We start from the raw sequence: 24,845 nt of genomic DNA, 5'->3' as shown, positions 1-24,845 counted from the left end.
CTAAGGCAGTATGGGCAGTAACATCTCTTTTACCAAATTTTTCTCTGGCCTCATCTGAGGAGATAAAGTCAGAATTTGATGCCTAGGTTAGCAACACATGAAAAATCCATTCCCATGTAAAAAAAATATCTTCCATGAGAAAGAACAGGAAAGATAACCATAGGCAGCAAAGAATGTGTGTGACTGAACATACAGAAACAACCTTAGACAGCCTATGCAAAAAAGAGTGTCATCGGCCAAGAAGTAAACAGTAAGGAGATTTGGTTTTAGAACAAGAGTTTTCTCTTATTTTCTGAACAACGCATGAGGTATTTTCATTAATGATCAGGAATTTCCCCCTAACCAACTATTTTAGTTTAAACCAAACAAAAGTTGTAGTGCCCCTTTAAGGAGAAGTTGTAAAATGGAGATCTCGAAAGAAATGGGGAAAGATTGTAGAAGTCAATCTCCAGGCTCTGGGTCACAGAGTGACAGGAATATACATACAATTCCATCTGTATTTCCAGGAGACTTGGGCCCACATCATTTTGCACACATGACCAATCGCCAGAATTGCCCTGGTTTCGGGTGATGACAAACCAAGTATTTAAACATCAAGCAGAATTCAAGGTCAGAGAAAAATGTTTGGGCAAATCTGTCACTTGAAACTTCTCACCTGGAAGTGGAAACTGCCTGTCTCTCGGCACTTCTTTACAGATCAACTCATATAATATGGGTAAAGAGCGTAGTATATTGCTTGATTTCACAAAATGACATTATAGGCCATATTCATGCGTCTAATTGGACTCAGATGTTTGTTTGTTCCCTTGATTTAGAAAGACTTTACAATCCCATTTGCTATTTTTTTGTCTGCAAACCTGTACAGCTAAAAGCTGAGTGCATAGAATATGGTGTCAGAAAACCAGTGAGTAGGACTTTGTAACACAAGTTCCAAATGTGAACATATATTGACAGTTACTTCCAAATGAGCTTTTTTTTAATGACTCTCCTACTCGGTTCAGAAATTATGCAGACAAATTCTTCCTTAGGGCTCAAACTCTAGCAACTGACTAAAATCTAAGCGAAAGTTTCCTATTCTTTCTTTTTCCAGCTGGTTCCCAATTCCACCCATAAAGACAATTGGGAAGCCGTCTGAGAAAAAGGCTGTCTCAAGTTTCCCTGCACAGTGTTCACTGAAGCTTTCCGTTAGGTGGAATAAAGTCTAAAGAATGAAGAAGGTGTTTCTGAAAGGGTCTCAGTTCCTACAACCCCCCTCAGGCTCCACTAAGACCCAGTAAGTCAGCAAAACCACTAGTCCTCCGCTACCCTCTCCTGCATCCCTCGCCCCGCCCTCCGGTAACATAGGTTACAGCCACGCCCTTCCTGTGTAGCTAACCAGTCATAAAGGCTGATGTTACCGGACAGGGTTTGCCTAGCTTGAAGCTCCCCTCCAGTCATTGGCTTTGAGTATCTGATCGGAAACGGAAGTGGACTCATTTCTTTTTTTCATTTATTTTTAATTTTTATTTTTATATTTTATTTTATTTATTTATTAAAGATTTCTGCCTCCTCCCCACCACGACCTCCCATTTCCCTTCCCCTCCCCTAATCAAGTCCCCCTCCCTCATCAGCCCGAAGAGCAGTCAGGGTTCCCTGCCCTTTGGGAAGTCCAAGGACCTCCCACCTCTTCGAAGATGACTTTCACTACTGTGGATGTTCCGGAAGCGTGAGTGAGGAAGTTGGGGGCCGGGACTGGGGGGGGCGGAAACTCACCTGCCAGAGCAGGGGGGAGGGAGTCGCTGGCTTCCAGCTGCAGGTGGGACCATCCAGGTCACCCCGGCTGTCCTCTGGGCCGTGGTGCAGCCGAGACTTTAGGCGACACCCAGGTGAGCAGCGTCTGCACCGCGGCCGACTGGGTGCATGCCGGTTAGCAGGCGAGGATGCAGCCCGCACCTGCGAGCATCCCAAGCGGCTTCTGCTGTGGCAGCCGCAACCACAGCGCGACCCGAGGAGGCGGTGCCAGTGGCTGCTGAATTTTCCCCTGTAGAGAGCCAGAGGAGCAAAAAACCGAAGAAAACCCGCCAAAATCTCGGCTTGGTTCGTTTTTTGAGATGGTCAAAACTATGTTTTTTGTGAAAATGTCCTGCACCTGTAATGGGAACAACTGGAGGCAATGGATCGGACCCCTGCTTGTGTTTATTTACTTTATTTTCATCCTTGTTTCCCTCGGTGTTTGGCAACTTCAAAAACTAAAGGTAGGAGGGTCAGCACCTCTACCCTTTCCTAAGCTCATTGGCAGAATCCCTTTGTCTGCCCTCTCAGGCTTGGGGTCTGAAAAACATTTTGTCTTTAAACATACGGACCCGTCTGATTTCATTTTGCCGCTACAACTGGAGGTGGGACCGGGTGGAGAAAATAGTCAATGTTGCTGCTGAGAATGCTTTGCCGATACCCATCAATTCCCAGAGAACTCTTCTTGAAATCAGATCTGCTGTGCTGATATTGATCTTAACCAGATAAAATAAACTACCTTGAAAGCTACGTTCTGGATTTTAGAAGCTCTTCCTGAAACGAAAGGATTCCCTTTAGTTTGACTTGCTAATTGTTTTTACGCTTGAAGTTACGTCTTTTGTTTCTTTCTTTAATGGGATAAAGTCTTATGTAGACCATGCTCTTTGAAATTTGCCTTGTAGCCTAGAGTAATCCTCCAAGCACATTCTCAGCACTTCTGATTATTGAAAGCTGGGGAAGGAACCCAGGGCTGTGTGCATTTGAGGCAAGCAAGCATTCTCCCATCTGAGCGACATTCCCAGACTTGAAGTTACTCCTCAGTAAGGGAGAAGTTTTACTAAAGTTCCTTGTCTATTCATTTCTTCTTTCTTTCTTTCTTTCTTTCTTTCTTTCTTTCTTTCTTTCTTTCTCAATCAAGGGAAAAGTTTTACTAAAGTTCCTGTGTATTCATTTCTTCTTCCTTTCTTCCTCCCTTCCTTCCTCCTTCCCTCCCTCTCTCATCCTCCCTCCCTCCCTTTCTTCCTACATTTCTTTCTTTTCTTAAATGTATTTGTTGGCGTATTCATGAGATGGCCCGGTTGTGGAGGCCAAAGGATAGACAAGTTGGGGGAGTTGGTCTCTCCTTCCTTCTGAGTGCTGACTGGGGATGGAGCGCAAGGGATCAGTGCAGTGTTGGAGGCAAGCACCTTAGCTGAGCCATCTCTTTGACCCACCCTTCATTATGTGTTGATGTCATGCTGTGACATTAGTAAAGCATTGCAAGCTGGGTATCTAACATATCCATAGCATATGTATAAAGGGAACTTAGAATTATCGATTAATTAATTAATAACCAGAAAGTACTTTTATTGAGAAACACTTATTTTGGAAGAGTTATGACATACCATGTAGATGACCCCTCCCTTTGATTGTGGAAAATATTTTAAACAATGTGTCTAGACATATATTTACGGTCCTTTTGTTCACTAAACTTTTTTGGCTTCTCTTATAGTCCATATAGCTAGTTCAGGCTATTAAAATATGACATTAAATATTTCTCATTTGTTAAGTTTTTAGGTTATTTGAAATTTGTTGTCCAAATTTGGGTATAGCAATCTTAATATAAATATAACTTCCTCATTTAGTAGTCCTTGGAATATAGTATAGGAAGGTGAGTAAAATGTGTACCATTTCTACTTAAGACTTCTCTTAGTTGTGAGCTGTAGTTTCAAAGCGCCTCTAACCTTTCAGACCAATTCTGATCTGCAGTGTAAACTGCCAACCCCCCAAGTCATGTCCCTCAAGTTCTGAGAGGGATGTCTAATGGAGGTTATGCAGGTGAGCCTGTCATACTGCACTGGATATGCAAGTCTAGACGTCAGACCACTTCAGCTGCAGATACTTGTCTTGTCTGCTCTCTCTGCCCTAAGAAAATGCCATAAACTGGACTGTGAAGATGGCTGAGTAGGTCACACAATAGCCAGGAAAGCCTGACCCCGAGTTCCCCTCTATAGCCAACATGAACGATGTCTATGGCAAGAGGAAGGTAGACACATAGTTGCCTAGAAGCTTGCCAGCCATCTGGCCTGGCATATGCAGCACAGCAGCAGAAACAAGAGAGACCCTGGCTCACAAGGTAGAAGGAGAGGTGATTTCCCAGAGTTGTCCTTTGTCGTGCACACATGCACTCACACCTTCACCCACACCTGTACTCATGCCTGCACACCTGTACCCACACCTGCACTCATACCTGCACACCTGTACTTACACCTGGCTCACAAGGTAGAAGGAGAGGTGATTTCCCAGAGTTGTCCTTTGTTGTGCACACATGCACTCACACCTTCACCCACACCTGTACTCATGCCTGCACACCTGTACCCACACATGCACACCTGTACCCACGCCTGCACACATGCACACCTACACTCACACATGCAACCTGCCCTCACACATGCACACCTGTACCCACACCTGCACTCACACACGTGGAAGCATGTTTATGAACTGAGTGCCTTCAACAGGAATTTATTTTTTCACAGTCCTGAAAACTATTTTGGAGTCAGATATCATGGGGGCCAGAGGGGTTGCTCTCTGGTCACAGGTGGCCATGCTTTTGCTGAATCCTCAGGTTGTTGCCCATCTCATTTTGTGATCACCAGCCCTGTGAGACTATGACCTCATTTTACCTTAGTCATTTCCCATCAGCCTTATGCCCAAATATGGCCGTTGGCATTCGAGGTTAGGTTTCAGCCTCTGGAAGGGGAGCACACCTTGGTACTCCCCTAGGTGTACTCCTAGATATGGTCAGACTTCAGTCAATGTCCACAGTTAGAGAATGCTTTAGATCAAGGATGCAGAGAAGGAACAACGGTAAAGGACTGGCACCAGTATTTCACAGGAAATTACAAAGAACGAAGTGAATGCCTGGGAAGGAGGGTTTCGGGGAACATTTTGGCTGGTGTCCATTGTTGCCACCTTGCCTGTCACGTTTCACAAGTAGAAAGGTCATTGGGAGCTCAATGATTTCACTGCAGTTGAAGGACTAAAGCCAGAACAGAACTGTTCAAGTGGGAATGTGTGGTGGAAGCTTAGAATCCAGAGAATCTTTGAGTTTTGAAGATTTGACTCTGAAGGGCCCTGAGAAATGATAGCACAATGGGCAGAGAAGACTGAGATTACAAAGGCTTTGTTTTGTGTCTAAGGTTAGAAGTATTGGCTAAAGCATATCCTCAAGATCGCTCTCATTCATTCTGTAACTATGATTTTATTTAACCCTCTGAGAAATGCTGAGTACAGGAGATTCCCTCTGTGGATGAGGACACTGAGGCAGAAAGAAGTGCCCACAGCGCTGCCGTGCTGTGGCACGTGACTGCAGCGGTGGCTGTGGTGGCTTGTTTTTCCTGTCATGTGGTTTATGACTGTTCGACATGGAACTTTCCTCCTAGCAGCACTCTGTGAGGATACTTGGTCTGCATCAGTCCTTGGCACACACGGTACTGGTCCTCACTCAGACACGATTCCGTGGGCAAAGATAGTATGGGAATGTTTTGTTTTGTTCGAGGAGGGTTCTTTTGGTTGTCCTGGAGCCTCCTCCTTGGACACACACTAAAGGTGTGTGCTCTCACACCCCTCTAACTCCAGGTCCACGGACTCTAGCGCCCTCTTCTGGCCTCAGCAGATGTCCACACAATGCACATACCCACACAGACACAAACATACATAAAATTTTTTAAAAAGTAATCTTTTTTAAAAATTGCAACTAAATATTTTGGAAATGCCAAGCAGGATTAGAAATCAAATGAAAACATAAGAAATAAAAATATTGATCTTTGCCGGGCGGTGGTGGCGCATGCCTTTAATCCCAGCACTTGGGAGGCAGAGGCAGGTGGATCTCTGTGAGTTCGAGACCAGCCTGGTCTACAAGAGCTAGTTCCAGGACAGGCTCCAAAACCACAGAGAAACCCTGTCTCGAAAAATCCAAAAAAAAAAAAAAATACTGATCTTTGTAGTTTTAATATCAAAATCTAAACTAATGTGTTCTTTTGTTTTTCAAGGCTGGAATGCACATACAACTATGGCTTATTGCTGCTGTTTTTATGCTGTTGACAATCCCTGTGTCCTTCTGGGAGATTGTGCAGCACTTAGTGCATTTCACACAACCAGAACTCCAGAAGCCCATTATAAGGTCAAGTCTTAATATATTTGCTACAACTAATGTTGACTGACATAATTCATAAACATGATATTAAATGTTATTATGTTTTACTTTCGATAGGATTCTGTGGATGGTTCCATTATACAGTTTTTGTAGTGTAAGTATATTTTATTGTATTGCATTAAGAATTCTTGGGCTGGAGAGATGATGGCTCATCTCTCTCTCTCTTTCCCTCTCTCTCTTTTTATTTTTGAGATAGGGTCTCACTGTATTTCTGGCTGTCCTGGAACTCACTCTGGAGACCAGGTTGACCCTGAACTTACAGAGGGCTCCCAGTTTTTTGACAGAGGTTTCTGTCTCCCCCAGTCCTACAGCTGTTCAGTCCCAAAGAAGCACACAGAACTCTACATTAATTATGAACTGGTTGACCTATTATCTCAGGCTTCTTAATAACTCATCCTTATATCTTACATTAGCTCGTAATTCTTGTCTGTGTTAGCCACATGGCTCAGTACCTTCTATCAGTGAGGCAGTTTCATCTTGTTTCCTCTGCAGCTGAGTGAGGACTGCAGACTGAATCTTTCCTCTTCCCAGAATTCTCCTGTTCTCGTCACCCCACCTATACTTCTGCTTTATTAAAATACAATTGACAGGGTACAGACCATTGTCCCACAGCACCAGTCTGTCTCCCTAGTGCTAGGATTAAAGGCATATAGCACTGCAACTGGCTAACTTACTTTTTTAAAATGTTGGTAAAGAAGATAATGTAATGAAAAATGAAGCTGTTTCAAATATTTCTAATGTGTAGCTCTTTTCCTGCGATTGTCTTAAAGACATTTGTAGGCATATTGCAGTGATGCATCTCTCACCACTACTCTTTAATATATGCTTGGAATTAATAATAGTGACAGCCCTGGAGGTTGAGGAGATAGGGGTGCAGATAAGAGAACCCCCATGAGTTCAAGACCAGCCTGGTCTGTCTAGTGAGTTCCAGAGTGCAGACCTGGGGTCAGGAGCTGTTTTACAGGTATCTGCTCCAGGGTTGGCTGAACCCATGGATGCAGATTCTCAAGGATCACTCTCACGCTTTTCCATTATTATTTTGTCACCTCGCCCCCCAAAAGAGGAGAAAAAGGAAAGGAAAAAAGACTTTCCACAGTGGATGTAACTACTCTGGTGGTTAGTTAGAAGAAAATGGCTTTAGCCAGGTGTGGTATTACACACCTTTAATCCCATCCCTCAGGTGAACTCTGTGAGTTGGAGGCCAGCCTGTTCTACCTAGTGAGTTCCAGAATATCCAGGTTACGTAGACCCTGTCTGAAAAAAAAAAAACAAGAAAGAAACACACACACACAGATGTCTTCAGGAGTATTTTCTGTGATCATTTTTCCCTTAATTTCGGATAATTTGAGAACGCAGTTAACTTTTCTTTTTATATTCCTTATTTGCCCCAGCACTTACCTTTTTTGTTAGCTGTATTGAAGCTGCTTGTTGCACATCAAGGCATGTGTTACAGCGCTGGGGGTGCAGCTCAGTGATGGAATGCAGCCTTGCATTCCCTGGCCTCCTCCCCAAGTGAATCCATTCTGGATTATGGTAGTTTGCGGCAAGCATGGGACACGATCTCCAGGCTCTAGAGTTAGCTTCTGTGAGTGGGGTGAATTCACGTTATGTCGGCGACAGGTCTTTAACATCTTGTTTTCTCGTAGTGGCTATCTTTGAAATATCCTAAAATCTTCATCTATATGGATACCTGCAAGGACTGGTACGAAGCTTTCGTTATTTATAACTTTATGATGTTACTCAGGAACTACCTACAAATACAATTCCCCGATGTGATGTTCCACCTGGAAACTAAAGGTCAGCAACAGCATCACCCCACTCTGTGCTACTATTCACCATGGCCTATGGGAGAGTAAGTATGTTTGTCTTTAGTGAGCCTCCATGTGGGCTTTCAGTATCAGTCAGCTGTTTTTATTGTTTGTTGTTTTGTTTTCTTTTTATGTTGTGAGTGATCACTCCACTAGAAAAGTTCATCAGTGAATTGTAGGAGAAAACCTTAGAAATCATTTAGTCAGCATCCTTTTTACAGCTGGGAATTGGAGCCTCCGTGATCTTGTCTGTGATCACACAGCTAATTTTCTCACTGCTGGGACAAAATGACTGACAAGAGCAACTAAGGAACAGAGTTTGTGGGGCCAGTCCATTTTGGTGGGAAGGCATGCGGCCGGAGCTCAGCTCACCACCTCCTCTGTGCAGTCCAGACCACAGCCTGGAGAATATGCTGCCACCCTCAGTTGCTCCCTTGTCCCAGGAAATCTTTCTGGGAACACACTCTTACATATGCACAAGTACATATGCACAGTTGATCTGTGCCTCAGTTTCTCTCCTGGAGTGTGTGTTAGAGCTTTCATTATCACTTCTAGCAAAAATTTCTGAGATAATCAGGTTTATTTGCACTGTTGATGAGATCATTGGGTCCTGTTGATTTGAGGTATATCATGACAAGATTGGGAAACAAGGAAAGACCAAGGTCCCAGTACTTTCTACTCCTTCTGTTCCACGCCTTGTAAGTGACTTTAATTTGGAGGCTTTGAGATGCTCTGATGCCACTGAATAGTTGAGCTTTGGTGTTTTCTTCTCTTGCAGAATGCGGTATTATTGGTACCGATTTGGAGTGTTGCAGTACCTTGTGGTCAGATCAGTCACCACTATGACAACATTGTAAGTGTGACCTTTCTGAAGCTGGGTTTATTTTATCTTCTTGATATATGCCAGGGAATAGAGCTCAGTTAATAAGAGTGTTTGCTTTGTATGCACAAAGCCTTAGATTTAATTCCACAGAAACCAAGTGTAGTGATTCATGGCAAGTAATCCTAGCACTTCAAGGTAGATTCAGGAGAATTGAGAGTTCAAGTTCAGACTGGGCCCTGTTTTAAAAAATAATTTATGTTCTTAAATGGGTAAAAACAAGTACAAAATCAATGTTGATTAATAATGTAAATCCATATGTAAAAGCTGGATTCTATTACTGTGAACAATGCAAGAATTGTCACAATATTTACATTCTTTTGAGAGCAGGCTGTAAAACACAAAAAATAAAATCTCCTTTGGTTTAACCAAATAGGTTTATTTTCTACCTTGTTAAGAGTTACTAGGAGTTGGGTGCGGTGGCACACACCTGTAATCCCAGCATTTGGGAGGCAGAGGCAGGAGAATCTCAGTGAGTTCAAGCCAGTCTGGTCTACAGCCAGGGCCACACAGAGAAACCCTGTCTCTAAAAAAAAGTTTTATTAGGAGCACTGTCTTTTGTTACAAGGAGCATGGGCCCCTTGTTTGTCCCGGCCACTTGGCTAGCTTACACCTGAAATAACCACACCGGAACTATTAGTGAAAACTGCTTGGCCATTAGCTCTAACTTCTTATTGGCTAACTCTTACATATTAGTTTAACCCATCTCCATTAATCTGTGTATCGCCACGTGGCAGTGGCTTACTAGAGATTCTAATCAGTGTCCATCTCAGGTGGAGGATCATGGCTTCTCTCTGACTCTGCTTTCTTCCTCCCAGCATTCAGTTCTGTTTTATCCACCTACCTAAGTTGTGCCCTATCAACTAGGCCAAGACATTTTCTTTATTCATTAACCAATGAAAGCGACACACCTTTCATCCAAGCACTGAGGAGGCAGAGGGTAGCAGCTCTCTGTTAGTTTGAGGCCAGCATGGTCTACATAGACCGAGTCTCAAACACAGACAAAAAGCATCTGATGTCAAATAAGAAGCATAATAAAACTACCCTGGAAACGTTCCCTAAAAATATCCAAAGTGTCAATTTATATTATTTCTTGCATGAAATTCAGAGTTCTGCAGCTCACAAAATAAAGACAGCCACATTGAAACAAACCAGGTCAGTTCTTTATTCTACCTTGGAGCTGGAGTGCTTTATGGCTTAAGATTTGCTTGTTTGCTGCTTAGAAAATGCACAAGTGCAAAACCCAGTACTTAGGCTAATAATTACTTGGCGGGGGGGTCTAGGTCCGCAGATATGCATCTGCCAGGTAGTTTACAGTGAAAAGGTGAGCTGGGATCAAAGTTTATCCATCACACTTTCCAAAATCAGGCCTTGTCTTTTGGAGTTAGTGGTGATTCTCTAGTTTAATGATGCTGAGTTTGTCATTCCTTTGAGGTAGAAGGAATAGTCATATCATACACATCTAGAAGAATGATTCTCTGTCCGGGACCAGAGTCACGAGATGATCCATAGCGCTGCTGAAGTAGATGGTCTCAGAAATCTAAGTAGTGCTGCTATCACACCTTCCATGTGTGTTCAGGGTTAAGAGCACCCCGTAATCCTGCAGAGGACTCGGGTTCAGTAAAATCTAGGGCCAGCGTGGCCAGCACCCTTTTCTGGCCTCCAAAGGCACTGCACACACATTGTGCACAGGTCTGCATGCACTAGAATATGCATATACACAAAATAAGTCTCTAAAGGAGACAAATTAAGAGATGGGTTTGCTTGGTTAGTCATAACTTTGAGTTTTGCCATTTTTTAGGGTATGTGAAAATATTGGTATACTTCATGAAATGACCTTTAATGTCTACAACTCATGGACTTACTTATGTATTTTAAACAACATTTCACAGCTGGTAAGTAAATCATCATTCCCCATAGCTGTACTAAGTTACTTTCTGTGCTGAGTGTTATCAGGTACTTTTCTTGAGAAAAATATTACCTTTTCATTTGTACATGTTACTTGAAACAGCTTTAATGTATATAAAAGTACAGTAATGTGTTCATGAATGATTTGGTGATGTTTCCCTGTCCATGGACACCTGTTTGCCCTTGTTACCGCATAGCTGTGGGTAAAAGCATTGTGTGCTTCTAAATGAGCAGAACATAACACAGTCAGCCTGTTCAGTTAGAGGGAAAGTCTAATGGGTGCAAAAGGATAGAGTTTAAATAAAAATGGAAGGATTCACCAGGTGGTGGTGATACAGTCCTTTAATCCCAGCATAAAGGCAATCTCTGAGTTTGAGACTAGCTGGGTCTACAGAGTGAGTTCCAGGACAGCCAGGGCTACACAAAGAAACCCTGTCTCAAAAAGAAGAAGAAGAAGAAGAAGAAGAAGAAGAAGAAGAAGAAGAAGAAGAAGAAGAAGAAGAAGAAGAAGGAAGAAGAAGAAGAAAGAAGAAGAAGAAAGAAGAAGAAGAAGAAGAAGAAGAAGAAGAAGAAGAAGAAGAAGAAGAAGAAGAAGAAGAAGAAGAAGAAGAGAAAAAGAAAGAACTCAATATTCAATTGTTTTTTCTGTATTTAGAATTAAAGGAAAATAAAGACTGAAGATTTTTTGGTTTTTGTTTGTTTTGATTTTTCTCTGTGTAACAGTCATGGCTGTCCTGGAACTTGCTTTGTAGACCAGGCTAGCCTGAAACTCACAGAGATCTGCCTTCCTCCACCTCCCAAGTGCTGGAATTAAAGGCATGCACCACCACTGCCCGCCAATACTGAAGTTTAAAAAAAATTGGTGCTGTTCTAGGAACTTAAGGGCTGTAAGCAGTGTCTTTGGGTGGTGCTTCCCACAGTGTAGTAACTGAAATACAGTGGCCCACACACAGTGTTGGAAGTTTATAATGGTTCTGGGCATGGCAGCACATGCCTTCAATCCCAGAAGGTGGGAGGCAGGGGCAGGCAGATCTGAGTGTGAGGCCAGCGTGGTCTACAAAGTGAGTTCCAGGACAGCCAGTGCTACACAGAGAAACCCTGTCTCAAAACACCCAAAACAAACAAAACAATTTTTAATGGAAATAAATGTGGTGTGTCTCCAGAGATTTCCCTTGTGTTTGCCTTCATGAGCCGGAGTCCTTTTTCTGGAAATGTAGTCTAAAGAAATGGTCAGAAGTGCTTTTGCCTTCCAGATGTGATACCCATGATAAGAAAGGACTGGAAATGCTCTTCATTGTGGGCATAGTTTGTTCTTCCCATTGGCATTTAGATAGATATTAAAAGTAAAATTTAAGAAAACGGCACAAAAATTAGCTACTTTTAGTTGAAAACAATATTGGGGAACAAAATTTTATTTTAGTTCATGACAGATGTTAGAAAATTGGGTTGTGACTGGTGGAATATGGAGTGTTTGCCTAGCACGCATAGCCCTGGGTATGATCCCAGCCGAACAGGGTAACCGTTCATATGTACAGAGAAATGGCTCGGTGCCGAGAGTCAGTTTGTTTTGGTTTCTGTTGTTGCTGTTGCTTTTGAGTTTTTGAGACAGGGTTTCTCCATAGTTTTGGAGCCTGTCATGAAATTTGGTCTGTACACCAGGCTGGCGTCGAGCTCACCGAGGTCCACCTACCTCTGCCTCCTGAGTGCTGGTATTAAAGGTGTATGCCACCACCACTAGGCCTTCAATTTCTTTTATTGTTTTTTTTTAACAGTACTAGAGCTAGAACCCAGGGCCTGTGAGTGTAGAGCATGCACCTTGCTTGGCCCTGACTCCACTCCAAGGATCTGAAGAAGGATCCTTACTGCTTTCCTGTCCTGGAGTAGTTTAAATGAGCATAAAGTGTCTTATCATTTTAATGGGGAAAGTAAGCTTTCAGAGATGCTTCTTGCTGTTGAAGTCCTGGTTGGTTATTAGAACTGACTCTAACGTCATGAACATTTATTCTAAGAAGTCAGGCCAGCTGGACTAACAGACTGCTGTCAAGGAAATTTGTATGATGTAGATTTCATGGTCACAATTTTATTGAAACTGTACCTATTTAATGTGTTGATTTATAAACCGAGTATGTATGTGTGTTGTGTAAATGTTACACAAGAGACTAGCTAATAATAATAATAATTGAGTTTTTATAAAAAGTGATGGTAATTTGTGTTTAAAAGCTTACCAGGTTGTTTCCCTTCTCTTTCGACTGAAGGAAATCTTCTGTTCATGTCATTTGTTTATTGCTTGAATTACAGTATGTGAATACTTAGAAACACGTTCAGAAAAAATGGAACATATGTCTTTTTTTTTTTTTTTTTTTTTGGTTTTTCGAGACAGGGTTTCTCTGTGGTTTTGGAGCCTGTCCTGGAACTAGCTCTTGTAGACCAGGCTGGTCTCGAACTCACAGAGATCCGCCTGCCTCTGCCTCCCGAGTGCTGGGATTAAAGGCGTGCGCCACCACCGCCCGGCTGGAACATATGTCTTGAGAAATTTTACATGTATATCTCTGAAGTAACGTATTAAAAGCACTAAAACATTGACTAATCAGCCTTAAGTTCCACCTGGAATGTTCCTGTAGAGCAGGCTCTGGTTTCGGCTTTAATCGTCAGTCCCTGTCTTTCTACTGCAGAATGATGAATGTTGCTTTTGTTTCTAGTTTGCCTTGTCCTCCCTCTGGCTGTTTTATAGAATGCTGAAAGAAGAGTTCAGACCTCTAAAACCTGTTTTCAAATTTCTTTGTTTCAAAATTGTAATCTGTCTCACATTCTGGTAAGTATTGCGTGCTCTTAAATATTCTTTCTTTATAAATGTCAATAAAACTGTTGTTTAAGGGAGTTTTTTACAGTAATGTGAAGACAGTGCCAGACTCAGTAGTCCCAGCCCTTGGGAAACTGAGGCAGGACCACCCGTCCAAGGCCAGTATGAACTAGGCAGACGTCCGTGTGCTGGAGAGAGGCTCAGCAGTTAGAGTTTGTGCATATCCAGAGGACCAAAGTTTGTCCCCAGCAGCCATGTATGGCGACTCACAACCTCATGTCACTCTAGTTCAAGGGACCCGAAGCCCTCTTCTGACCTCTGTGACACATGCACATACTTGCACAGTCTCAGTCTCTCTCTCTCTCACACACACACACAGACTCACACACATACACACACTCACACACAGACACACACACACACAGATACACTTGTGCACACACACATAGCAATGTTTTTTAAACCCACCTGTTTAGCTTTTGTAAGATTTACAAAATCAGGGCTGGAAAGATGGCTCAGCAGATAAGAGCCCTTGCTATTCTTTCGTAGGATCTGGGTTGAGTTCCCAACACCAACAAAGTTAGTGGTCCCAACCTTCTGCAGTTTCAGGTCCAGGTGATTCTAATGCGCTCTTCTGGTATCTGCAGATACTCGTATATACACATGCAGGCAAAACTCACACAAAACTAAATATTAAAAAATCGTTTTTAAAAGTATTTTTAAAACACAATCTTAGTCCTGTGTGGTGGTATATACCTGTAGTCCCAACACTCAGGGTAAACCAAGAGAATCTCACATTGAGTTTGATGACAGCCTGCTCTCTATAGCAAGTTGTAGATTAGCCTATGCCACCGTGTGTGATCTTGTATCTAAACAATCAAAGAAGTAGTCAGACGGCCACTATGACATTTAAAAGATGAAGATAATTTGAGATAGCCTAATTATCTTGATGCCATCGTTAAAATTATAGTTCTGCTGGGTGTGGTAGTGTACCCTTTAATCCCAGCACTCCCCGGGGAGGCAGAAGCAGGTGGTTCTTTATGAGTTCAAGGCTAGCAGGGTCTACATAGCAAGTGTGAGGCCAGTCAGAGGTACATAGTGTGACCCTGTCTCAAAATGAATAAAATAAACTGTTTAAAATTATGATTGTCATGAATAAAACAGTATCAGTTTAGGAGAAGACATTTAATGGTGTGAGGAAATGTTTATCAGTGTGTGTTTTTTAAAATACAAGGTAGGGATGGAGATACATTTGAGTGTCCGCATAGTGTAGACAAGGCCCTACCGCCTGTCTTTGGTGTCACAAAACAAACAAACAAACCTAGACATGGTGTTAGATTAGTAATAGGCTAGGTAATAAGAGTTACATAGACAAATCTATCCAGTTTAGCAGTTCAGTAAGGGGAAAAGAGAAAAAAATTCATGGAATTGCACTGCCAGAGCAATGATTAGCATCTGAGGGCACACATCATGTGCAGTCTTCTACAGACGTAATTTATGCTAGAAAAACTTCTGGAACTCAACAGCATTCTAATTCAGATAACCCGTAAGCTGGCAGGATAGCTCAGCAGGGAAAGGCCCTTGCTGTGCACACCAAAGAATTGAGATTGATCCCCAGCACCCTTGTAAAAGCAGAAGTAGAGAACACAGCCACCCTCAGGGACCCTGCCACACTGATCATAAAGGAGGGGGAATAAGACAGAGTAGTAGAGCCTTGGCGTGGGTCAGCAGGAAGAGAGGCTTGCTGTTGCCAAGCCTGACTAGGGGAGTTCCACCCAAGAGCCCACGGTAGAGGGAAAGAAACGGCACCAGCGGGTTGTCCTCCGATCTCACATACACGGCCGAAAATAAATAGTATTTTTTTGATCCTAGTAATTATCCAGGTGTGATGGCACGTGCCTTTAGTCTCAGCACTTGGGAGGCAGAGGTGGCCAGATCTCGGGTTCAAGACCAGGTTGGTCAACATAGCAAGTTCTAGAACAACCAGGGTTGCATAGAAAGACCCTGTACCTAAATAAATAAAATAATAAAGTGCTAGTAGGCCCATATAAACACACTGTTAGAACGCAGAATCTAATTATTTGTACCTGGTTTCAAAACAACAACAAAAAAGATATGTAAGTCAAATGCTGAAGTTCTGAGAATACATAATAAAATTCATCTTATGAAGCTAATACATTTGTAAGGCAAGGTGCATATATTTAATGTAAACACAGTTTGTTTGGGAGTGTGTCCTGAAGGCAGGATAGTTTGGAGTCCTAGGATACACTGAGGCCTTAACTGTTTGTGGTTGCGGATTTTAATCTTTTTGTGTATATGTTATGTATGTGTTTATTGTGAGTGGGAACATGCCCATGTCATGTGTGCATATGGAGATGAGGAGCTTTGGGTGTCCGTGTCTTACATTGAGGTGAGGGTCTCTTAATTGTTCACAGTACACACTCAAGGCTTGCTGGCCTGCGGTCTTCCCTGGACTCTGTCCCACCTCTCAGCTCCCCTCAGGAACACTGGTTTACATGTGTGTGTGCTACATGCCAGCCTTACTTGGGTTCTGTGCTTCTCACTTAGGACCTTCTTCACTCTTGTACAACAAGCGCTTTGCCCACTGAGCCACCTCCCTAGCCCCTAATTGCATAAAACAGACGGTCATTTCATGATTTAGATTTGACATTTACCTCTTCTTGACATCCAGGCAAGCAGTACTAATGAGTGTATTGCTAAAATCTGGCATAATTTCAAAGATACATGTGATGGAAGGGCAACGTCCTGAAGCTGTGGCCACAGGCCTGCAGGTAAGTAGGGCTGTCTCCGAACTCAGGGGGTGTTACTGTTTAAGCTATTTAATGCAGTGATGCCCAGAACCTGCCAACGTGCAAACTGTGGGCAAGACTGCTAGCTTACTCAGTAGTGAGGAGCGAGAACCCGAGAGAAATGGCCTACAGGGACTCATGGGTACTGATTTTATTCCTGGTCCGCTTATGTCTGCATGGTTTCTTTCAGTGCTTGTGTAATGCATTGAGAAATTCTTGAGTGAGGGAAAGCAAAAGAGATGCAAACTTTGCTTGTCATGTTATGAAGTGGGGGAAAATGTTGAAAAGGAATATAATCAGGATTCTATTTCAAAGTTATTGACACTCTAACTTTGAAAAGTTAGCAATTTGAAAAATTAGATCGAAGCCCAAAGATGTCTGATATTTGTGTGACTGTTGTAGGATGTCCTCATCTGCATCGAAATGCTTTTCATGGCGATTGGAAATCATTATATATTTTCATATAAGCCATATATAAAAGAAGGAGAGGAAGGCTCATGCTTCGACTCCTTCGTAGCAATGTTTGATGTGTCTGATATCAACCATCACATTGCCGAGGACATGAGATATTTAAGTAAGTAACAGCTGTTTAATTTCTGTTAGTGTAAGTGTGTATATTGGGAAGCTAGGTTTGTGTGTTGTGCACATGGGGTCAGAGATGAAGCTCAGGTGTGGTCCCTCGGGATGTTCAGCTTGGGTTTTGGAACAGGGTCTCTTGCTGTCCTGGGGCTCACAGATTCAGCTAGGATGGCTGACCAGAGAGCCCCAGGGATCCTATCTCTGCCTTGCTAGCACGGGGACTGCAAACATGCCCAGCTTTGTACCCGTGCTGAGGATCGAACTCAGGTCCTCATTCTTGTGTGGCATCCTGACCCAAATATGTAAGATAAGGTCATTTAGTCTAGTAATTTAAGAAATGAGAAAATACGGAAAGCAGTGCCATGATACAGGCTCTTCAGATTTGGGGAAGACAAAGAGGGGAAGGGAGTGGTTATAGAATTATGTTTACAGCAGTAAAAATAACTTTTGGCTATTAATTTTATATTGTCTTATAGAAAGAATAACACAGTGTTCTCCAAAAAAAGATCCAGTACTCGAAACCCAGAGCATACTCAACACCCTAGTCGTCTTATCTCATGACCACCAAATGAAGGTTCTCCAAGCACAAAGACAATCTTACGCCAGCGCGAGTATCGGGACTTTGGACAAGAATATTCCTCATAATGCAGCCGTTGCATTCCATCAGGGTGAACATACAAAAATAGACATACCAGAACACGAGGGCCCTCCTGACAGTTCAGGCAAGTATCTATTCATTAAAAAACAGCGTCTTCACTTGACATGCTCTGGGTCCGCAGATACACATCTGCGAGGTTGTTTACACGGAAAAGGTGAGCCCCTGGGATCAATGTTTATCTGTCACACTTTCCAAAATCAGGCCTTGTCTTTTGGAGTTAGTGGTGATTCTCTAGTTTAATGATGCTGAGTTTGTCATTCCTTTGAGGTAGAAGGAATAGTCATATCATACACATCTAGAAGAATGATTCTCTGTCCGTGACCAGAGTCACGAGATGATCCATAGCGCTGCTGAAGTAGATGGTCTCAGAAATCTAAGTAGTGCTGCTATCACACCTTCCATGTGTGTTCAGGGTTAAGAGCACCCCGTACTCCTGCAGAGGACTCGGTTTCAGTAAAATCTAGGGCCAGCGTGGCCAGCACCCTTTTCTGGCCTCCAAAGGCACTGCACACACATTGTGCACAGGTCTGCATGCACTAGAATATGCATATACACAAAATAAGTCTCTAAAGGAGACATATTAAGATATGGGTTTTTTTGATTAGTCATAACTTTGAGTTTTGCCATTTTTTAGGGTATGTGAAAATATTGGTGTCCACAGTGAAAGACCTTTAATGTCTTCAACGCATGGACTTATGTATTTTAAATAACATTTCACGAGTGGTAAGTAAATCATCATTCCCCATAGCTGTACTAAGTTACTTTCTGTGCTGAGTGTTATCAGGTACTTTTCTTGAGAAAAATATTACCTTTTCATTTGTACATGTTACTTGAAACAGCTTTAATGTATATGAAAGTACAGTAATGTGTTCATGAATGATTTGGTGATGTTTCCCTGTCCGTGGACACCTGTTTGCCCTTGTTACCGCATAGCTGTGGGTAAAAGCATTGTGTGCTTCTAAATGAGCAGAAAATAACACAGTCAGCCTGTTCAGTTAGAGGGAAAGTCTAATGGGTGCAAAAGGATAAAGTTTAAACAAAAATGGAAGGATTCACCAGGTGGTGGTGATACAGTCCTTTAATCCCAGCATAAAGGCAAATCTCTGAGTTTGAGACTAGCTGGGTCTACAGAGTGAGTTCCAGGACAGCCAGGGCTACACAAAGAAACCCTGTCTCAAAAAAAAAGAAGAAAAAGAAGAAGAAAAGAAAAAGAAAGAACTCAATATTCAATTGTCTTTTCTGTATTTAGAATTAAAGGAAAATAAAGACTGAAGATTTTTTGGTTTTTGTTTGTTTTGATTTTTCTCTGTGTAACAGTCATGGCTGTCCTGGAACTTGCTTTGTAGACCAGGCTAGCCTGAAACTCACAGAGATCCGCCTTCCTCCACCTCCCAAGTGCTGGAATTAAAGGTATGCACCACCACTGCCCGCCAATACTGAAGTTTAAAAAAAATTGGTGCTGTTCTAGGAACTTAAGGGCTGTAAGCAGTGTCTTTGGGTGGTGTAGTAACTGAAATACAGTGGCCCACACACAGTGTTGGAAGTTTATAATGGTTCTGGGCATGGCAGCACATGCCTTCAATCCCAGAAGGTGGGAGGCAGGGGCAGGCAGATCTGAGTGTGAGGCCAGCGTGGTCTACAAAGTGAGTTCCAGGACAGCCAGTGCTACACAGAGAAACCCTGTCTCAAAACACCCAAAACAAACAAAACAATTTTTAATGGAAATAAATGTGGTGTGTCTCCAGAGATTTCCCTCGTGTTTACCTTCATGACCTGAAGTCCTTTTTCTGGATATGTAGTCTAAAGAAATGGTCAGAAGTGCTTTTGCCTTCTGGGATGTAATGCCCATGATAAGAAAGGACTGGAAATGCTCTTCATTGTGGGCATAGTTTGTTCTTCCCATTGGCATTTAGATAGCTATTAAATTAAAATTTAAGAAAACGGCACAAAAATTATCTACTTTTAGTTGAAAACAATATTGGGGAACAAAATTTTATTTTAGTTCATGACAGATGTTAGAAAATTGGGTTGTGACTGGTGGAATATGGAGTGTTTGCCTAGCACGCATAGCCCTGGGTATGATCCCAGCCTAACAGGGTAACAGTTCATATGTACAGAGAAATGGCTCGGTGCCGAGAGTCAGTTTGTTTTGGTTTCTGTTGTTGCTGTTGCTTTTGAGTTTTTGAGACAGGGTTTCTCCATAGTTTTGGAGCCTGTCATGAAATTTGGTCTGTACACCAGGCTGGCGTCGAGCTCACCGAGGTCCGCCTACCTCTGCCTCCTGAATGCTGGTATTAAAGGTGTATGCCACCACCACTAGGCCCTCAATTTCTTTTATTGGTTTTTTTTTTAACAGTACTAGAGCTAGAACCCAGGGCCTGTGAGTGTAGAGCATGCACCTTGCTTGGCCCTGACTCCACTGCAAGGATCTGAAGAAGGATCCTTACTGCTTTCCTGTCCTGGAGTAGTTTAAATGAGCATAAAGTGTCTTATCATTTTAATGGGGAAAGTAAGCTTTCAGAGATGCTTCTTGCTGTTGAAGCCCTGGTTGGTTATTAGAACTGACTCTAACGTCATGAACGTTTATTCTAAGGAGTCAGGCTAGCTGGACTAACAGACTGCTGTCAAGGAAATTTGTATGATGTAGATTTCATGATCACAATTTTATTGAAACTGTACTTATTTAATGTGTTGATTTATAAACCATGTATGTATGTGTGTTGTGTAAATGTTACACAAGAGACTAGCTAATAATAATAATAATAATAATAATAATAATAATAATAATAATAATTGCCAAGCCTGACAAGGGGAGTTCCACCCAAGAGCCCACGGTAGAGGGAAAGAAATGGCGCCAGTGGGTTGTCCTCTGATCTCACATACACGGCCAAAAATAAATAGTATTTTTTGATCCTAGTAATTATCCAGGTGTGATGGCACGTGCCTTTAGTCTCAGCACTTGGGAGGCAGAGGTAGCCAGATCTCGGGTTCACGACCAGGTTGGTCAACATAGCAAGTTCTAGAACAACCAGGGTTGCATAGAAAGACCCTGTACCTAAATAAATAAAATAATAAAGTGCTAGTAGGCCCATATAAACACACTGTTAGAACGCAGAATCTAATTATTTGTACCTGGTTTCAAAACAACAACAAAAAAGATATGTAAATCAAATGCTGAAGTTCTGAGAATACATAATGAAATTCATCTTATGAAGCTAATACATTTGTAAGGCAAGGTGCATATATTTACTGTAAGCACAGTTGGTTTGGGAGTGTGTCCTGAAGGCAGGAGAGTTTGGAGTCCTAGGATACACTGAGGCCTTAACTGTTTGTGGTTGCGTATTTTAATCTTTCTGTGTATATGTTATGTATGTGTTTATTGTGAGTGGGAACATGCCCATGTCATGTGTGCATGTGGAGATGAGGAGCTTTGGGTGTCCGTGTCTTACATTGAGGTGAGGGTCTCTTAATTTTTCACTGTACACACTCAAGGCTTGCTGGCCTGCCGCTTCCCCGGATTCTGTCCCACCTCTCAGCTCCCCTCAGGAACGCTGGTTTACATGTGTGTGCTACATGCCAGCCTTACCTGGGTTCTGTGCTTCTCACTTAGGACCTTCCTCACTCTTGTACAACAAGCGCTTTGCCCACCGAGCCACCTCCCTAGCCCCTAATTGCATAAAACAGACGGTCATTTCATGATTTAGATTTGACATTTACCTCTTCTTGACATCCAGGCTAGCAGCGATTCTAACTTTGTTGCTTAAGGTTGGAGTAATTTTAGAGACACTTACGTGGAATGGCAAAGTCCTGAAGCTGTGGCCACAGGCCTGCAGGTATTAGGGCTGTCTCTGAACTCAGGGGGTGTTACTGTTTAAGCTATTTAATGCAGTGATGCCCAGAACCTGCCAATGTGCAAACAGTGGGCAAGACTGCTAGCTTACTCTGTAGTGAGGAGCAAGAACCCGAGAGAAATGGCCCATAGGGACTGATGGGTACTGATTTTATTCCTGGTCCGCTTATGTCTGCATGGTTCCTTTCAGTGCTTGTGTAATGCATTGAGAAATTCTTGAGTGAGGGAAAGCAAAAGAGATGCAAACTTTGCTTGTCATGTTATGAAGTGGGGAAAATGTTGAAAAGGAATATAATCAGGATTCTATTTCAAAGTTATTGACACTCTAACTTTGAAAAGTTAGCAATTTGAAAAATTAGATCGAAGCCCAAAGATGTCTGATATTTGTGTGACTGTTGTAGGATGTCCTCATCTGCATCGAAATGCTTTTCATGGCGATTGGAAATCATTATTTGTTTTCATATAAGCCGTATATAAAAGAAGGAGAGGAAGGCTCATGCTTCGACTCCTTCGTAGCAATGTTTGATGTGTCTGATATCAAGTATCACATTGCCGAGGACATGAGATATTTCGGTAAGTAACAGCTGTTTAACTTCTGTTAGTGTAAGTGTGTATATTGGGAAGCTAGGTTTGTGTGTTGTGCACATGGCGTCAGAGATGAAGCTCAGGTGTGGCCCCTCGGGATGTTCAGCTTGGGTTTTGGAACAGGGTCTCTCGCTGTCCTGGGGCTCAGCTAGGATGGCTGACCAGAGAGCCCCAGGGATCCTATCTCTGCCTTGCTAGCACGGGGACTGCAAACATGCCCAGCTTTTGTACCCGTGCTGAGGATCGAACTCAGGTCTTCACGCTTGTGTGGCACCTTCACCCAAATAAGTTAGATAAGGTCATTTACTCTAGTAATTTAAGAAATGAGAAAATACGGAAAACAGTGCCATGATACAGGCTCTTCAGATTTGGGGAAGACAAAGAGAGGAAGGGAGTGGTTATAGAATTATGTTTACAGCAGTAAAAATAACTTTTGGCTATTAATTTTATATGTTCTTATAGAAAGAACAATGCGAGGCTCCCAAAAAAGTTGTTTTCCCGAAGACCCAGAGCATACTGAACACACAAGTCTTCCTTCCTCCTCACCACATGAGGAATGTTCTCCAGATTTAAAGGTATCTTCATGCCATGGCGAATATCAGGGCTTTGGACACACAATTACTCCCCAGAATGCTGGTGTTGCATTCCATCTGGGTGAAGTCGTCAGGATTGATATTCCAGAAGAGTAGGCCTTCCTGACGATGCAGGCCAATATCTAGACTTTGTAGAACAGTGTTTTCACAGGACAAGCTCTCTGCAGACCAGATGTCTGAAGAAGCCATAAATGACATCACAGACAAGGAGAAGAAGCTCCTTGACACAGCAGACTCCTTGAGAGGATCCACAGCTCAGAATGTTCAAAATTTCATATACGCAAACCCAGATATGACTACTATATAATACCATTACATACATGTTAGTATATATATTTGTATATATTTTATATATCACAAATAACACTTAAATTTCCTAGGCTTTGGCTTTCTTAAACTCTTAGGGTTTCATATATTCACACATTAGGAACAATTTCAGCTGAGTGCTTTTGCATTTTTCAAGAGGATGGACATTTGAAGATAAAAAAATAAAATCAGTGCTTCTTACCACTGCATGAATGTAATGCTCTGGACTGAAAATGTAAATATAAAATTCAGATTATATTAATTTAATCATAATCATGTTCCATTTAAGTTTACATAATTATACTTCAATTACATGTCCTTCAATAAATTTAGTACTGTTTTCTGAAACTCTTACATGTCTTATTTTTGTACTCTTTTGTACTCTTTTTTTTTTCAAGACAGGGTTTCTCTGTGTTTTGTTTTCTTTTTTTCTTATTGAGACATGGTTTCCTTATGTATTCCTGGCTGTCTTGGAACTCCCTCCATAGACCAGGCTGACCTTGAACTCAGAACAGCCTGCTTGTGCCTTCCAAGTGCTGGGACTAGAAACATGGACCACCCCTTGACTGTGTCTTATTCTTTAAACATAAATTCTTTTCTTTTTTTTGTTTTGGTTTTTCGAGACAGGTTTCTCTGTGGTTTTGGAGCCTGTCCTGGAACTAGCTCTTGTAGACCAGGCTGGTCTTGAACTCACAGAGATCAGCCTGCCTCTGCCTCCCAAGTGCTGGGATTAAAGGCGTGCACCACCACCACCTGGCTTAAACATAAATTCTTAATGCTTTAGCAAAAATTTCTTGATTAGAAGTCCAAAATTTTTGAGCTGGCCTTAATGGTATACCCAGCACACAGGAGGCAGAGGTGGCAGAACTTAAGTTCCAGTCCTACCTGGTCTAGTTCAAAAATGAAAACAAATCACTGGTCAAAGGAAGAGAAAATGGAAGGACACACTGTGAATCTAAATAAATCTTATCAGAATGCCCACACTACCCATAGGAATATTTAGATTCAGACCAACTGCCAGCAAAATCTTAGTGGCATTAGTCAGGTGAACAATCCTAAAACTCATGTAGAAATATCTTAAAAAAAAAAGTCAAACCACTTCTGAGGAAAGTTGGACACATGGTCCATCCTGATTTGAAATACAAGCTGGGTGCCGTGATTCATGTCTCTGTCATCCCAGCATATTAGGCTAAGGCAGAAGGGTCATTTGAGCCCCATGTTTAAGATTAGCCTAAGCAACATAGTGAGAAACACGCACATACAACATACCATATGCCTAAGAAAGAGTTGTTGAGAGAACTCAATGGTCAAGAGCGGTGGCTGGAGAGTTGGCTCAGTGGTTAAGAACACTCTTTGCTCTCCCAGAGGACCCAGGATTGATTTCCAGTACCAACATGGTGGCTCACAACCATCTGTAACTGTAGTTCTGAAAAACTTAGTGTCTTGTTCTAACCAACTCAGGCACCAGGCATGCCCACTGGTACACAGATATACATATAGGCAAAACACCCAAACACAAATTGAAGTGTTTTAAGGAAAATAGTGTGAAACTAAGAAAAACCAGACAATTGGAACAAAATGGAAAGTTCAGGATAGTTTCAGACAAGAGCACCAGATAGGCATATTAAGAAAAAAACAGCTTCCATCCAAGGGATTGTCCCAGGAAGTCTGGATTCCACACACCAAAAGATGAAACTGGACCCTCTCTGCAGACCAAAATCAACTCATGGTGTAAGACACAGATATAATTGAGACTTTCAGAATATCACACCATCAGAAGGTACCATGCAAGCTTCCAAAGTCCTACACAGCTATGACAACCTCAACAACAACCCCATGTCATGATAACCCTAGGGATGCAACAATGGCATGTGTATTCTA

At 42.2% G+C, this 24,845-nt stretch overlaps 1 protein-coding gene across 3 annotated transcripts; it reads left to right on the top strand.

Moving 5' to 3' along the window:
* The first annotated feature begins 1,499 nt into the window (after positions 1–1,499).
* LOC130863808 (transmembrane protein 184C-like) lies at positions 1,500–23,290 on the top strand. 3 transcript variants are annotated; one of them, XM_057754102.1, is made up of 14 exons: positions 1,500–1,705; positions 2,027–2,234; positions 6,024–6,154; positions 6,245–6,281; positions 7,834–8,039; positions 8,774–8,848; positions 10,677–10,770; positions 13,483–13,595; positions 16,276–16,375; positions 16,796–16,967; positions 17,449–17,694; positions 18,265–18,353; positions 21,882–22,053; positions 22,528–23,290. In XM_057754102.1, exons 1-12 carry the CDS (start codon positions 1,674–1,676, stop codon positions 18,303–18,305), a joined length of 1,455 nt encoding a protein of 484 aa, XP_057610085.1. In that variant the 5' UTR covers positions 1,500–1,673; the 3' UTR covers positions 18,306–18,353; positions 21,882–22,053; positions 22,528–23,290. The 3 variants fall into 3 exon arrangements, with proteins under 3 accessions (XP_057610085.1, XP_057610087.1, XP_057610088.1); XM_057754104.1 differs by lacking the exon at positions 2,027–2,234; XM_057754105.1 differs by lacking the exons at positions 1,500–1,705; positions 2,027–2,234 and adding an exon at positions 2,540–2,810.
* The last annotated feature ends 1,555 nt before the right edge of the window (positions 23,291–24,845 follow it).

The sequence above is a fragment of the Chionomys nivalis genome, chromosome 21, assembly GCF_950005125.1.
Source record: "Chionomys nivalis chromosome 21, mChiNiv1.1, whole genome shotgun sequence".
NCBI classification, from domain to species: Eukaryota; Metazoa; Chordata; class Mammalia; order Rodentia; family Cricetidae; genus Chionomys; species Chionomys nivalis.
This window is presented reverse-complemented; position numbering and strand designations above follow the sequence as displayed.